The sequence below is a fragment of the Biomphalaria glabrata genome, chromosome 16, assembly GCF_947242115.1.
Source record: "Biomphalaria glabrata chromosome 16, xgBioGlab47.1, whole genome shotgun sequence".
Classification (NCBI taxonomy): domain Eukaryota; kingdom Metazoa; phylum Mollusca; class Gastropoda; family Planorbidae; genus Biomphalaria; species Biomphalaria glabrata.
The window spans coordinates 17,843,544-17,857,355 of NC_074726.1; the positions used below are offsets into that span (position 1 = coordinate 17,843,544).

At 40.6% G+C, this 13,812-nt stretch overlaps 1 protein-coding gene across 2 annotated transcripts in view; it reads right to left on the minus strand.

Moving 5' to 3' along the window:
• Positions 1–13,812, minus strand: part of LOC106079957 (thrombospondin-type laminin G domain and EAR repeat-containing protein-like) — a 117,750-nt gene that overhangs the window by 86,189 nt on the left and 17,749 nt on the right. For both annotated transcript variants that reach the window (XM_056014210.1, XM_056014209.1), the window contains exon 2: positions 3,424–3,531. In XM_056014210.1, the coding sequence (XP_055870185.1) occupies positions 3,424–3,531 (108 nt within the window). The remainder of the gene's footprint in view (positions 1–3,423; positions 3,532–13,812) is intronic.

Consider the following 13,812-nt stretch of genomic DNA (forward strand, 5'->3'; position numbering starts at 1 on the left):
GCGCAAATTCTGAGGTTTCCTTTAAAAAAAAAAAAAAAAAAAAAGAGATTGAGCCTTTTCAAAACAATTAGATCAATTATAAGACATCAGTTAGGCTATGGGAGGCGCGGTGGTTGAGCGGTAAAGCGCTTGGCTTCCGAACCGGGGGTCCCGGGTTCGAATCCTGGTGAAGACTGGGATTTTCAACTTTGGAATCTATGGGCGCCTCTGAGTCCACTCAGCTCTAATGGGTACCTGACATTAGTTGGGAAAAGTATAGGCGGTTGGTCGTTGTGCTGGCTACATGACACCCTCGCTAACCGTAGACCACAAAAACAGATGAACTTTACATCATCTGCCCTATAGACCACAAGGTCTATAAGGGGAACTAGTTAGGCCAGGTTCACATCTAACTTTACATTCATTTACACCTATCCTTTGATCTGCGGGACCGTTGGGGCACTACACAAGATCTGTTAACCTTCTTTCTCCATTCTTATCTCTCATTTTGTCTTTGATATTTCATTTGGATGTTCTTTCTGAAAATATTGAAGCCTGCCTGGGTGGACCTCTTCGGGGGCCGATTTTGTGTTTGTGTTTCCACACAAACTGTCTTTTGTAACCTTGTAATTAAACGTAATTGTAATTTTCTATTTAAAGTATTCATGTTTTTTCCATGTCTGAAAATGACTTAATCATAAACATACAGGGAGAAACCTACAGGAGCACTCTATGCCAGGGGATGGAGCCTTTCTAATGATGTTTATTTTAATGTTAACAGGGTTATCGAGAGAATGCTGCCCTGGGGTACACCAATTTCCTGGTCATAAAAGTCTCTCTGAAGAGGGGAGATCCCTCCGGTTACAGCGGAGGCCACTTCCTCCTCTCTCACTTCGAGCATATTCTTTAACTGGGCTTGTCCCCTTAGGGAGTTGGTCAACCTTTAACTCAGTAGAGGTTGAGGTGTCTGGCTGGGTTCTCCGAGGAGAACCTGTGTCAGACATAATGTCTCCGGGTTCTCCCGGAGTGTTAGTTTTGACATGCTGCTCAGTCTCCATACTCTCATCAGCGAGCACAGAGAACCTGTTCTTTAGCATGACAACAGGGCTTTGTCTCTTTGGAGGTGTATTCTTAGGCGATGTTTTGAGTTTCTAATTTGGAGGAGGAGCAGGGGGTGGTGGGGTCAATGTGTCCGTCTGTGTGGCTATAGATTTCCCTATCTTTACCTTAGCCTGGGCGTAGATCTTTGTCAAGCCGAATTGGCTCTTAGGGAGGGCCAATACAGCCGATTTCGCCTGGCTGAAGGTACATCCATTTCTTGCCTTGTACTCCTGCACGGCCTCTACCTGTTTCCACACAGGGCAGTACTTGGAGTAGGCTGAGTGGCCAGCGTGACAGTTTGGGCATTTGAACTGGGCTGTACAGCCCTTGTCCTCATGACCCTCTCCAGCACATCTGGCACACATAGTGCTCGTCTTGCAGACTGCCGCGCCGTGTCCATAACCCTGGCACTTGAAGCACCTCATAGGGTTAGGTATATAGGGCTTGAATAGGTATATAGGACTGGAAATCGTAGGTATCCTGCCTTCACATACTCTGGCGGTGTCCTAGTTCCGAATGTGAGGATAATAGTGGCGGTTTTGACCTCCTCACCATTCCTGTACCTGGTAATGTGCCGGGCATGGGTGACTCCTACAATTCCTTCTACTATTTCCTTCTCGGAATATTCCAGCAGGTCTCTAGAGCTGATCACACCTCTGCTGGTGTTCAAACTCTTGTGTGGCATGACTTCCACATGGAGATCACAGATTCTTCTGCATCGTAGAACGTAGCGAGATTTTAAAGATAAGGAGACAGAGTGATGGATAATGAAGGCAGACTGAGAAAAAGAGGAGGCAGACACAATGATAGAAATGAAGTACAGCACTTTTGAGCTCCAAAAGTGCTAAGGAAAGATGAGTACAGTTTAACGTCATGTCTCGGGACGCAAATGGGAGAGCTTTCCTATTGTACAGTGCGGAGTTGAAAGAGAGCTTCCACATCCCTGTCGATAATCCATGCGCTGTTCGTCAAGGGACCGTTACACTAGTGGCGAGTCCTGCACGGTTAGCTTGGTAAAACATTGGAAAATGGCTGGGTTCTCGGTGTGCTCGGTCTTCGACCATGTATTCTAGTCCATGCACCCGGAATGCCAGATACATCGGAAATAGCAATGTTTTTCATAGACATTGACTTGGACCTCTTCCAGACAGAACGTTTTTTTCAAGCAGGCTTACAAGCCTAGAGTTCGAAGAACTTTCGGCTCGACTCTTGACAATCACACGGTTAAAACCACTCAAATAAAAAAAAAGACATTTACAGTCAACAAATCCAACGAGCGTAGCCCAAAGGGGTTTTGTTGTTAAAACGCCATCCTTTTCAATAACAAATTAAAGCAAAGCTATCATTACCATCATTATCATTTGAGCTTAGCAATGCGGGTTTTCTGCATTGCTTAAACACATTAATAAACAAATTCTACTAAAAGAAATCATTGTGCAAAAATTTCAGCTTGATTCGAGATTGGATGTGAAAGAAATAACGTGTTTAATCCTTTTACCAAACAGACACAGTGATTTGATATATATATATATATATATATACAGTGAATAGTCATCTGCCAAAATTGAAAAAGACTAAATGTGACTCAACAACGATGGCGAAGATGGATTTTAGGAGTCAGTTATAGAGATCGGGTCTAAATCAAGGAAATCCTATGCCGAACTGAAAGGTTGTGACAGAGCGTTCACGAGGTTTGCGGGACATGTTCTCATACAAAATAAATTGCGCATAATAAGAGTTGCGATGACATGGAGGCCATAAGCTCATAAGGTTTTTGAAATAAAACTTTTTAATAGCAGGATAATGCAGCTCAGAATATGCATTTTGTTGGCTTTCAATACCGGAAAAACCGAAATAGTGCTTGGCGGTGGGGCTCAGCCCGAGCTGGGGGAGCGCTGACCCGTTGCTGACAAGGGCGGGGAGTCTACAATTTTTCCACTAACTCCATGAAGAACTTATTCTAGGTTACAATAAACGTCTTCCGAAAGAATGAAGGGTCAGAATGTAATAAAGATTAATATTATGTGTTTTGTCTACACACACACACACACATATATATATATATACATATATATATATTTGCGGGGGGGGATACCCCATCAAACCCCCCTCCCACAAAAAAATCCTGGCTACGCCCATGGTAGGAAATAATTTGGAAGTATGGCTGACCCATATGTATTACCTTCGAGCTTTTTGTATATAACATAAACTACTTTTCTTATTTTGTTTTTGTTGTTATTGTTTTTATTGTATTTCCTCGAATAATAGTTTTAAAGTTTATGCTTTATTGAAAGGTAACAAATTCGCTTAATAATTTTAATAATTTTATTACTGTTTATTTACCTGGGCAGGGGGCTGGAAACAATTGCTCACATTTTACGACAGCACTGATGACTACTATGATGTAATATATAGGCAGTGACTTGAGGAGTTCAATGTATTGGTTACATGCTAAACAAAAAAAACAGATTAATTTCTCAACGTTGTATCTATACGTAGGCAAGATAGATATTATATATAATAATAATCATAAATTATAAAATATATTGAATATATAAACATAATGAATTTATTTATTTTAGTTTTTCTTCCATAATTCAACGCATTCTCTAGAAGTAAAGAGTACAAGTCTTTATTTCCAAAGCTTCAAGTCAACTACTACAACCCCAACTTTTACACACACACAAACACACAACCACATAATTTTTGCTCTTAATAAGCTCTAAAAAAGTTTAGTTTAGCCCCGCCCCTCTCCATTATTCATATAAATTTAAAAGAAAAAAAAAGACCAAGAATGCTTGACTGATACTAAGTGGAAACGTGTTAGGATTAAATAGACTCTTTTGACTAGGAAACATAACAGAGAAAAACACTAAAAGTGATAAGAAATAGAAAGACATAGAAAGAAATTCATTAAGTGACTATAACATACACAAAAATTCATTAGGTGGCTATAACATACACAAAAATTCATTAGGTGACTATAACATACACAAAAATTCATTAGGTGACTACGACATACACAGATATTCATTAAGTGACTACGACATACACAGATATTCATTAAGTGACTACGACATACACAGATATTCATTAAGTGACTATAACATACACAAAAATTCATTAAGTGACTATAACATACACAAAAATTCATTAAGTGACTATAACATACACAAAAATTCATTAGGTGACTACGACATACACAGATATTCATTAAGTGACTACAACATACACAGAAATTCATTAAGTGGCTATACACAGATATTCATTAAGTGACTACGACATACACAGATATTCATTAAGTGACTACAACATACACAGATATTCATTAAGTGACTTCAACATACTCAGATATTCCAATAAGTATTGCGGGTATTTCTGCGACGTCTTGTGCAAGGATTTCGGTCTTGGAGAGGTTTATTGTAAGGATATTTTTTACGAATCCTTGCCTGAACACAGTTCTGAATGCTAGCCGTTAGGGGGAGCCATCGTATCCTTGGCCAAATAGTTTGTCTTTGTCTAGACTTTATATAATGTATTCGCTGACAATTGTGACAAGTCAAAAACTCGCTGTCAGAGTCACTCTAAATTATCACAGCATTAATTATTATTTTTCATTATTTATTTATTTTATTTTGATTATCTCACCATCCTACCCCTAAGTTCTCCACCCGCCCCACCTTCTCCTCTATACCAGGCTAGACTTAGTTCACCACCTTGGAGAAAACTAGGCCAGTCCTTTCATTTATCTGCCCTTGATCGGGGAAAGGTAAACACAATCTCTTTTGTCTTACCCGCGCTCCATTGTTCTCGACCCACGGTCATATGTAAACAATCATCTGGGTCGCTGACCACCGCCCAATTCAACCCCCCCCCCCCTTTTTCTTTCTCTATCCACCTGTGTTGTTTACGTGAGATTATTATCTCCCCTTCTATGTACATTTTTATATTATTATTTCCCCTTTTATGTACATTTGTATATTGCTACTATCGGCCATCTATTTTCCAAATCCCATTTGTCATCATCTCCCCACTGTGCTCTAAAGCAATTTTACCAATCTGACGAATGCACCTCAGTCGAGGGCATCGATAAGATGCATGAGAGACATGTCCTAACTTGTCTTTATTTATCCGCAGCCTCCCTCAGGTGTCTGCCTATTGCCTAGTTATTGGATCAACGATCTATTTACCTGCAGTTGTGCTTAGTGCTATTCAGCGCTGCACTTGCCTATTTATTCATTGGATCAACGATCTATTTACCTGCATTTGTGCTTAGTGCTATTCAGCACTACACTTTCCTACTGAGATCTGCCTATTTGCTGTTGCTGTTCAGTGTCTACACGACACTACTCAACTCTACTACTTGGCGCTATCGGCATTGCCCGCCTATTCGACAGCCCACCTGTCATCTTATTAGGTGCGACGTCCCTATGGACTCAGGTCTGTGCGAGACGTCATAGCTACGCCAACCCTCTGCAACTCACTGTCAACTACGCTGCCCACGGCAGATCAGCTCTGCCCGCAGTAACCTTGTGCCCACGGTAGCCGGCCACCCGCCCTACTGTGCCCACTACAGATATTAGATTTTGGGGATTGAGACTCCACAAGAACTATATCTCCGGCGTCCCTCTATCCGCTAGAGCGCCACCTCCAGCTGCAGAACCTCAAGCCAGGACACAGCCAGCTGCGACATCAACAGGACAACCAGCTAAGTCAGAGGACAAAGTGACATACTCTCTTATTAAATGCAAGAGTGATGATTAAACATAGAATATACTAGAGATAGAAGCAAACCCTCCCCCTTTTATTCTTATATGTATATTTATGTAAATAAATATTCTTCATTTTTAACTTTTGTATCTATCTTTCATTGCTTTGTCTCGTTGCGTGTCTGCTCCCGATTCATATGCTGATAAGTGGGGGTGTGATAGCATTAAAAATAATCATCCCCTAGACACAAAACGCGCCAAACACACATCACATTTCCCCACCTGTCACAACAATAAAGTTTGACACAGACAGTCCGTCTCTGAACAATTAATGGTCTTCTCAATAACAATCGCAATCCACAAACTGAACGCCCAAAGACATCTGCTCAGTTCCTGAGATATCTCCTGTTTCATCACAAAAATACACAGCAAACATTTAATTCCTAATGCTGTTTGTATTGTTTTGTTTCTTGTTGCTGACAGTGCTTCGTTGACCCAAATCAACATTTTGACTCAGACGAGACCATGTCAAGAACTTTCTTATATCCTCTGTCCTCGTAAACTGGTGGAATTGTTGAACCCACTATATATCGAGCGCTAACACAGACCACAACTCGGCCAGACGTTAATACATTTACCAAGATGACTGCACTCTTCATTCCTGCTCTAAGAAACTTTCAAATTGTATCACACCGAAAGACAGCCGGCAAAGACTTGTCCTTCAGGGAACAGTACCAGGAAAAAGAAGATGAGGCAGACAAAGAAGGCGATGGGAAAACAACATAAAAAAAAATTGAAAGAGGCTCTATCCAAGGCAAAAGACAGAAGAATGGAGAAAGACAGTTGACATCCAAGGCAAAAAGAAAAAGGAACTTTTATCAGAATCTAGGTATGATTATGTGAAAAAAAAACTTCTAGGCTCTCGTACCATAGAATATTTCACACAATTAATAAAGCTTACATGGTCGGCTGTCTGTCCAAAGGTCGAGTCGCGTGAAGCGTCTAGTGTGGTAGCTTAACCTGTTTTCACCGCTGGCTAACATCTGTGAAAGGGGAGCAATTTGTAAGTCTCTCTTGGCAATACATAACCTCTACCTCTCCACAGTAAGTCCTATGCATTACCGTCTCTTGGTGACAGACGGAATCTGAGGTTAATCAGCAAGGTTCTCGGAGGAGGTTTGGCTCCACTATGTGAGGCAGTCATGGCACGTCGGCATGGGGGCACACCCTGCTGTCCGCAAACCAAAGCCCTAGTTATAGGTTTTTAGCCGCACTGTGTAGCCGCACTGTGTGTGTGTGTACCTGTAATATCGAAGGCTAAGGGAGTAAACCCTTACTGAAAATCCGGTCTTTAAGCCCCGTATGCGGGGGGCAGAGGTCCTCCTGCAGCCACCTGACCCAAAATTATGATGTGTTTTTTTTAATCCCAGTAATGAAGAAAGACGAGTATCGACGTGTGGGTAGTCGAGCACTCGCAAATTTACCACCCAGGCTTTTCCCCACGCAAAGGGAAATAATCGTCTCTCGAGTCGGCCATAAACTCCTGATCAGCCGATTCTAGTCTATTACAATAATAGCTCATCCTTGCAACTGTACTTCAGTGGAAGCACTACTGGTTACTACTTTCAAGAAGTTAATTAGTTTGAATGTGCAAAAGATTGTCTAAACTTTGACTATTCTGAATTCAGGGAAAAAGGAGGTCAGTACATGGTCTATATCAATTCCTGATAAGTCTAGGCAAGTTTTGTGTTGTGTAATGCACAGATTGGAAGTCTAATTTCCTTGTGGATAATAAAGATTATTATTATTACCGGTAATATTATTATTAGTCTAATATGATCACTTACCCTTACAACTATGACCCAGTGGAAGCACTACAAATTGCTACTTAGAAGAGGTGAATGGATTTGAAGGTTTAAAAAATTTGGCTAGATTTCGGCTACTCACAATCTGAAGAATAGTACAGTTCACGTGTATAATATGAAACACTATTCCTCTTCCACCATGTTATGCACATATAAATTGTCTCTACCCTTCCTCTGTTAGTACAAGGAAAAGAGGGAAAAAAGGAGGACAACGGCAAAGGCTGAGAAGAAGAGGTTTTCGCCCACCACTTCCTACGATTATTCTAGCTAATGTCGTCTCAATTAGAAACAAAGTGGATGAGACATGTGTCCATGTACGTTACGACCACGTTTTTAGGGAAAGTTGCCAAGATGGAAGTTGCAGCTGCAATCATCGCTGACGTAGTGCATGAGTTTCAGACAAGGTCACCGGACGCACCAGTAGTTATACTGGGTGATTTTAATAAAAGCACCTTGAAGGTTGACCTACCCACCTTTTATCAACACATCTCATGTTCGACAAGAGAGAACAGAACTCTGGACTTTAATTACTGTAACATCAAAAGAGCATTCACATCTCGTGAAAAGCCACCACTAGGATCATCGGACCACAAAACACTACAACTGCTGCCTACTTACCGTACAAAACTTAAAGAAGGAAAAATCATTCAGAAAAACGTACAAGAATGGACTCAAGACAATATTCTCAAACTACAGGGATGTCTAGACTGCACTGACTGGAATTTGTTTAAAGAGACCACTTCAAATCTGGAAGAATGGGTCGACGCAGTGACAAATTACATCAAATTCTGTGAAAACATGTGTGTCAGTACTAAGAGCATCAAGATATACCCCAACAATAAACCATGGGTCACTGCAAAAATAAAACGGGAAATAATTAAAAAAGAAAAGAGCATATATGAGTGGCGATGGACAGACAAGGAAAAGAGCTCAACGAAATCTCAACGTCGTTCTTGAGGAAGGGAGGAGAAACTACCGCACCAAGCTGGTAGACTCGATTAAGACAAGTGACATGAGGCAGGCGTGGGGCATCATGAACAAAATGGCAGGAGCACAAGTCAAAATTAAAAATAATCTTGCTACAAGAGACGAAAAAACATTAGCCAAACGAGTTAAATGATTTCTATTGTCGCTTCGACACGAAAGATTTTAATTATCTAAGACTCAAAGCCCTTGAGAATGTCAATGTTAACAACTGTTTAGAATTAGCAATTACTAAAGAGCAAGTTTGTAACATTTTCAAAAACGTCAACCCAATGAAAGCTGGTGGTGGGCCTGATGGAATAAAATGGCGAATCTTAAAAGAATGTGCTGAACCTTTCCAAGATATTTTTTCTACTTCATTACTAAACCATGAGATACCACCTGTGTGGAAGTCATCTATAATTGTACCTGTGCCAAAGAATTCCAAACCGAAGGAAATGAATGACTATAGACCTGTTTCACTTACTTCCATGGTGTCTAAATGTTTAGAAAAATTGGTTAAAATGTTTCTTCTGAAAGATCTTTATAGTAAGTTAGACCCTTTACAATTTGCTTACCTAAAAGGGTAAAGGTGTAGACGATGCCATCCTAAATATTTTAAATTGTGTCTACAAACATCTGGACTTACCGAACACTTATGTAAGATTGTTCTTTATTGATTTCTCATCAGCTTTTAACACTATACAACTTCATTTACTCATTGAAAAGAGGAAAGCGTTGAAGATTAGTCCATACATAATACTATGGGCTAATGAATTTTTGACTCAGAGATCTCAGAGGATTAGGGTAAACAATGTTATATCAAAAAAACGCATAGTTAACACAGGGGCGCCCCGGGGGGCTGTGACATCGCCATTGTGGTTCATTTTGTACACCAATGATTTTCAATCCGATAGTCCTTTTTGCTCCTTCACAAAATTCGCTGATGATGCGGCTCTTCTTGCAATGCTCTCTGAGAGCTCAGACGTAAATGAGTATTTGAGAGAAATAGAACACATTGAAAAATACTGTAAAGATAATTTTTTAGTATTAAATGTAAAAAAACAACAAAGAAATGATAATCGATTTTCGTAGGGAAAAGAAGGAAAATAATATTGTTTCTGTAGCTGGAGAGACTATTGAAATAGTGCAAACCTTTAAATACCTTGGTACTATCCTAGACAATAAACTAAATTTTACTGCAAATACTGATTATATCAGCAAAAAAGGGCAGCAAAGATTACGATTATTAAGAAAACTGTCCTCGTTTAATGTTAGCGAATATGACTTGGCTATGTTTTATCACGCTCACATCTGCAATATTTTAAGTTTCAATATCACTGCCTGGTATGGCAATCTGAGCATTAAAAATAAAAATAAACTTTATAGAATTTTAAATGCTGCTGGTAAAATCATTGGCAAAAAAACAAACCCCATTTGGGCAGTTGTTTGAGACAAATGTCTATAAAAAAGCTAACAAGATTCTCGAAATAAAGAATCATCCTTTGTGTCAGGATTTTGTGATTTTACCATCACAAAAGAGATACAAGACACCGATAGCAAAGACAAACAGACACAGACACTCTTTTGGACTCCTGGCAATCAAATCATTAAATAAGAACAATCTGGTATAAACTTTGTCACATATGAGTGAGTCTGGTGTAAATGTACACATCAATCGACTCCACCCGTACTATGGTGAAGCTGGATCTGCCAGGGACGGACAGATCTAAGGAGGGGGCAGTGTTATAAACCTGGTGGTGGCACAGATGGGGGTAGTGGTGTGTGTGTAGTCAGCCGACGCAAATCGTCCCAGGCCAGCGCTAGACGAGCGGTCAACCGTGACGAGTTACGACTGTCAGCCGAGTCGAGTGTCAACAGGACAGTTCGGGAAGGATCGCAGCGTCACGTTTCTAGGTGGTCAGATGACTACAACTCTCGTGACGCTGCGATCCTTTCCGAACTGTCCTGTTCATCAGGGTTGACCGCTCGTCTAGCGCTGGCCTGGGACGATTTGCGTCGGCTGACTACACACACACCACTACCCCCATCTGTGCCACCACCAGGTTTATATACGTGCTGTTACGAATCTCAATATCCAGGCTCGCTGCAAATGGCACCAAACGACACCACCAACTTAAAGAACTTGACAACTCTGGGCTTCAAAGTAACGTAATAGTTTAATGTCAATAAATAACAGCCAACACTGTACAATTGGCAGCACGTAACACAAGACTGTACAAATATCTCTCCGCCGTATCAACTCTTGCACTGGTCTCTCTCTGTCTCGTCTCGGACTTGTACTGAGCCGTTGTAACGAGCTGTAGATCGGGAAGTTGTGACTGACTCGTCTCTGATACCTTCGCTCTTTATATAGGGTCCCTGCTGGCCTTCTAGAACCGGACAGAACGTCGCTCGACCATTCTGGGTGGTCAGATGACTACAATTCTCGTGACGCTCCTGAGCTGTGTTCACGACGCCGATCCTTCCCGAACCGTCATGTTGAAACTCGTCTCGGCTGACCGTCGTAACTCGTCACGCTCGAGCGCTCATCTAGCGCTGGCCTGGGGCGATTGGCGTTGGCTGACTACACACACACACACCACCCCCATCTGTGCCACCACCAGGTTTATAACATTATGTTAGAAATGAACAAGTAGTCATTCTCTGGCGCTGCCAGGGTCGAGTTTCGCTAAAGAGAAACAAAATTCATCGTAGTCCCTTTAACAGTTTCCACTGAGGAATTTTCTGGTGATGTGGCAGGTCTGCAGCAGTACAGCCCTCTGACAGGCAACGAGGATGTTCCTAGGAATGTTAAGGGCCTTGAAGGTGTCTGTGAGGTCAGTTGTTATTATCCCCTCGGTTGATATATCAATGGGGTATCTGTTATAATGGAAAATTTCCATAGACGCTTAATCTCCAAGCATAGGATCCCATATTTTCTTTGTTTTTCTATCTCAGTTTTTCTTCTATGAGCGTAGCTAAAGGGATTTTGAGTTTGTGCAACAAATAAATTCCTAATATTTTTAGCTTAAATCCCCTTCCCAACAGATGGTTTTGACGATAAAACTTTCCTTTTCAATATAAAATCTAAAGCAAACTTTAGTCACCTAATTCCAAGAGCGTAGCCAAGAGAGGTTACTTTCGAAATTGAAAAAAAAAAAAAAAGACCAAATGCGGCTCAACAAAGATGGCTTAGACGGATTTTAGGAGTCATTTATAGGGATCGGGTCCAAGGAAATTTTGTGCCGAACTGGAAGTCTACTACTTAGTGAGGTTGTGACAGAGCGTCGCATGAGGTTTGCGGGACATGTTCTCCCACAAAAGGAATTACACATACCAAGAGTTGCGATAACATGGAGGCCATTACGAGGAAAGCGCAAACTGGGACATCACAGTATAACTTGCCGCCATACTTTCATGGGGGACATCAGAGCAGTGGATACCAGGTGTGAAGAGGCTTTAGACATTGCCAGCGACAGATTTTTGTGGAGACAGCTAGTCGCCCAATGCGCCGAGCGGCGCGGAAGGATTTAAGTCCTAAGTAAGTAAGAATAGCAGATAAGTTTCGAACTAAATTTTTTTAATAGCAAGATAATGCACTGTAGATACCTCAGAATATGCATTTTATTTTTGTTTTAGATACCTGAAATAGTGGATATATATATCATGGGCGTAGTCAGGGGGTTTGAAGGTTCAAACCCCCCCTCACCGAAATGAAATCCCCCCCTGCTTGGGGGGAGGGAACGGAATTTAGTGACTGATTTTTTGCTTTGCTTTTGTTTATTTTAGGTGAGATTTTAATACTAAACCATCACTTGCCCCAGCACAGCTAAGGGAGTTTTGAATTGAAAATTGCCGACCAGGTTGTATTGAGTTTAAAACCCCTACTATGGGTTTTGAGTTTTTGCAGTTAAATCCCCATCTTCTAAAAAACAAAACAAAAAAAATGCAAACGACAATCACCACATTCTAAGAGCACAGTTAAGGAAGATTTTGATTTTAAAAACCCCTCTAATATTTACAATAAACCCCTCTCTTCAATATAAAAAAGCAAATTACACACTCAAAATTCTATGAAAGTAGTCAAAGGGGTTTTGAGTTTAACCCCCTGAAGCTGAAGCTGAAAAATACCTCTTCAATATAAAAAAAACAAATTAAGCACTAAAAATGTTATGAGCGTAGCTAAATGGATTTTGACTTAGTTTTGAGTTTAAACCCCCCATCAGCGGGGTTTGAAGCTAAAAATACCTCTTCACTATGAAAAAAAAGTAAATTATGCACTTAAAATGTTATGAGCGTAGATAAATATGTTTTGACTCAGTTTTGAGTTTAAACCCCACTTCAGCGGGGTTTGAAGGTAAAAAATACCTATTTAATATTAAAAACAAAGCAAATTATACACTAAAATTATTAGAGCGTAGCTAAGCCAATTGGGGGTTTTGAGTTAAACCCCTCTCCTACAGATGGCTTTTTTTAAAGTTTAAAACCCTTCTAGATGGTGTTGAGTTTAAAATCTCATTACAGAGCATTTTGAGGTGGAAAACCTTTACTTCAATATTATTCTAAAGCAAACTAGTCACCAAATTCTATGACCGTAGCTAAATGGTGTTTTGAATTACAAAAAAAACTAAAACTTCAGAGATTTTTTAGATTAAAACCCCCAACAGATGATTTTGACGATAAAACTTCCCATTTCGATATAAAATCTAAAGCAAACTACAGTCACCTAATTCCAAGAGCGTATTCAAGAGAGGTTACACATTTCTACCAGTGGCGAGGCTCCATTAATAAAGTACAGTGAAAAGTCATCTGCCGAAATTGAAAAACACTAAATGTGGCTCAACAAAGAAGGCTAAGAGAGATTTTAAGAGTCAGTTATAGAGATCGGGTCTAAATCAAGGAAATCCTATGCCGAACTGGGAGTCGACCCCTTAGTAAGATTGTGACTGAGCGTCGCATGAGGTTTGCGGGACATGTTCTCCGACAAAATGAGTTACGCATAATAAGAGTTGCGATGACATCCTAGTACAACTTGGCGCCACACATTCATGGAGGTCCTCAGAGCAGGTGGGAAGAGGCTTCAGACATTACCAGTGACAGATTTTTGTGGAAACAGCTTGACGGCAAATGCGCCGAACGGCGTGGGATGGTCTAAGTCAGTAAGAATAGCACATTAGGTTTTTGAAAGAAAA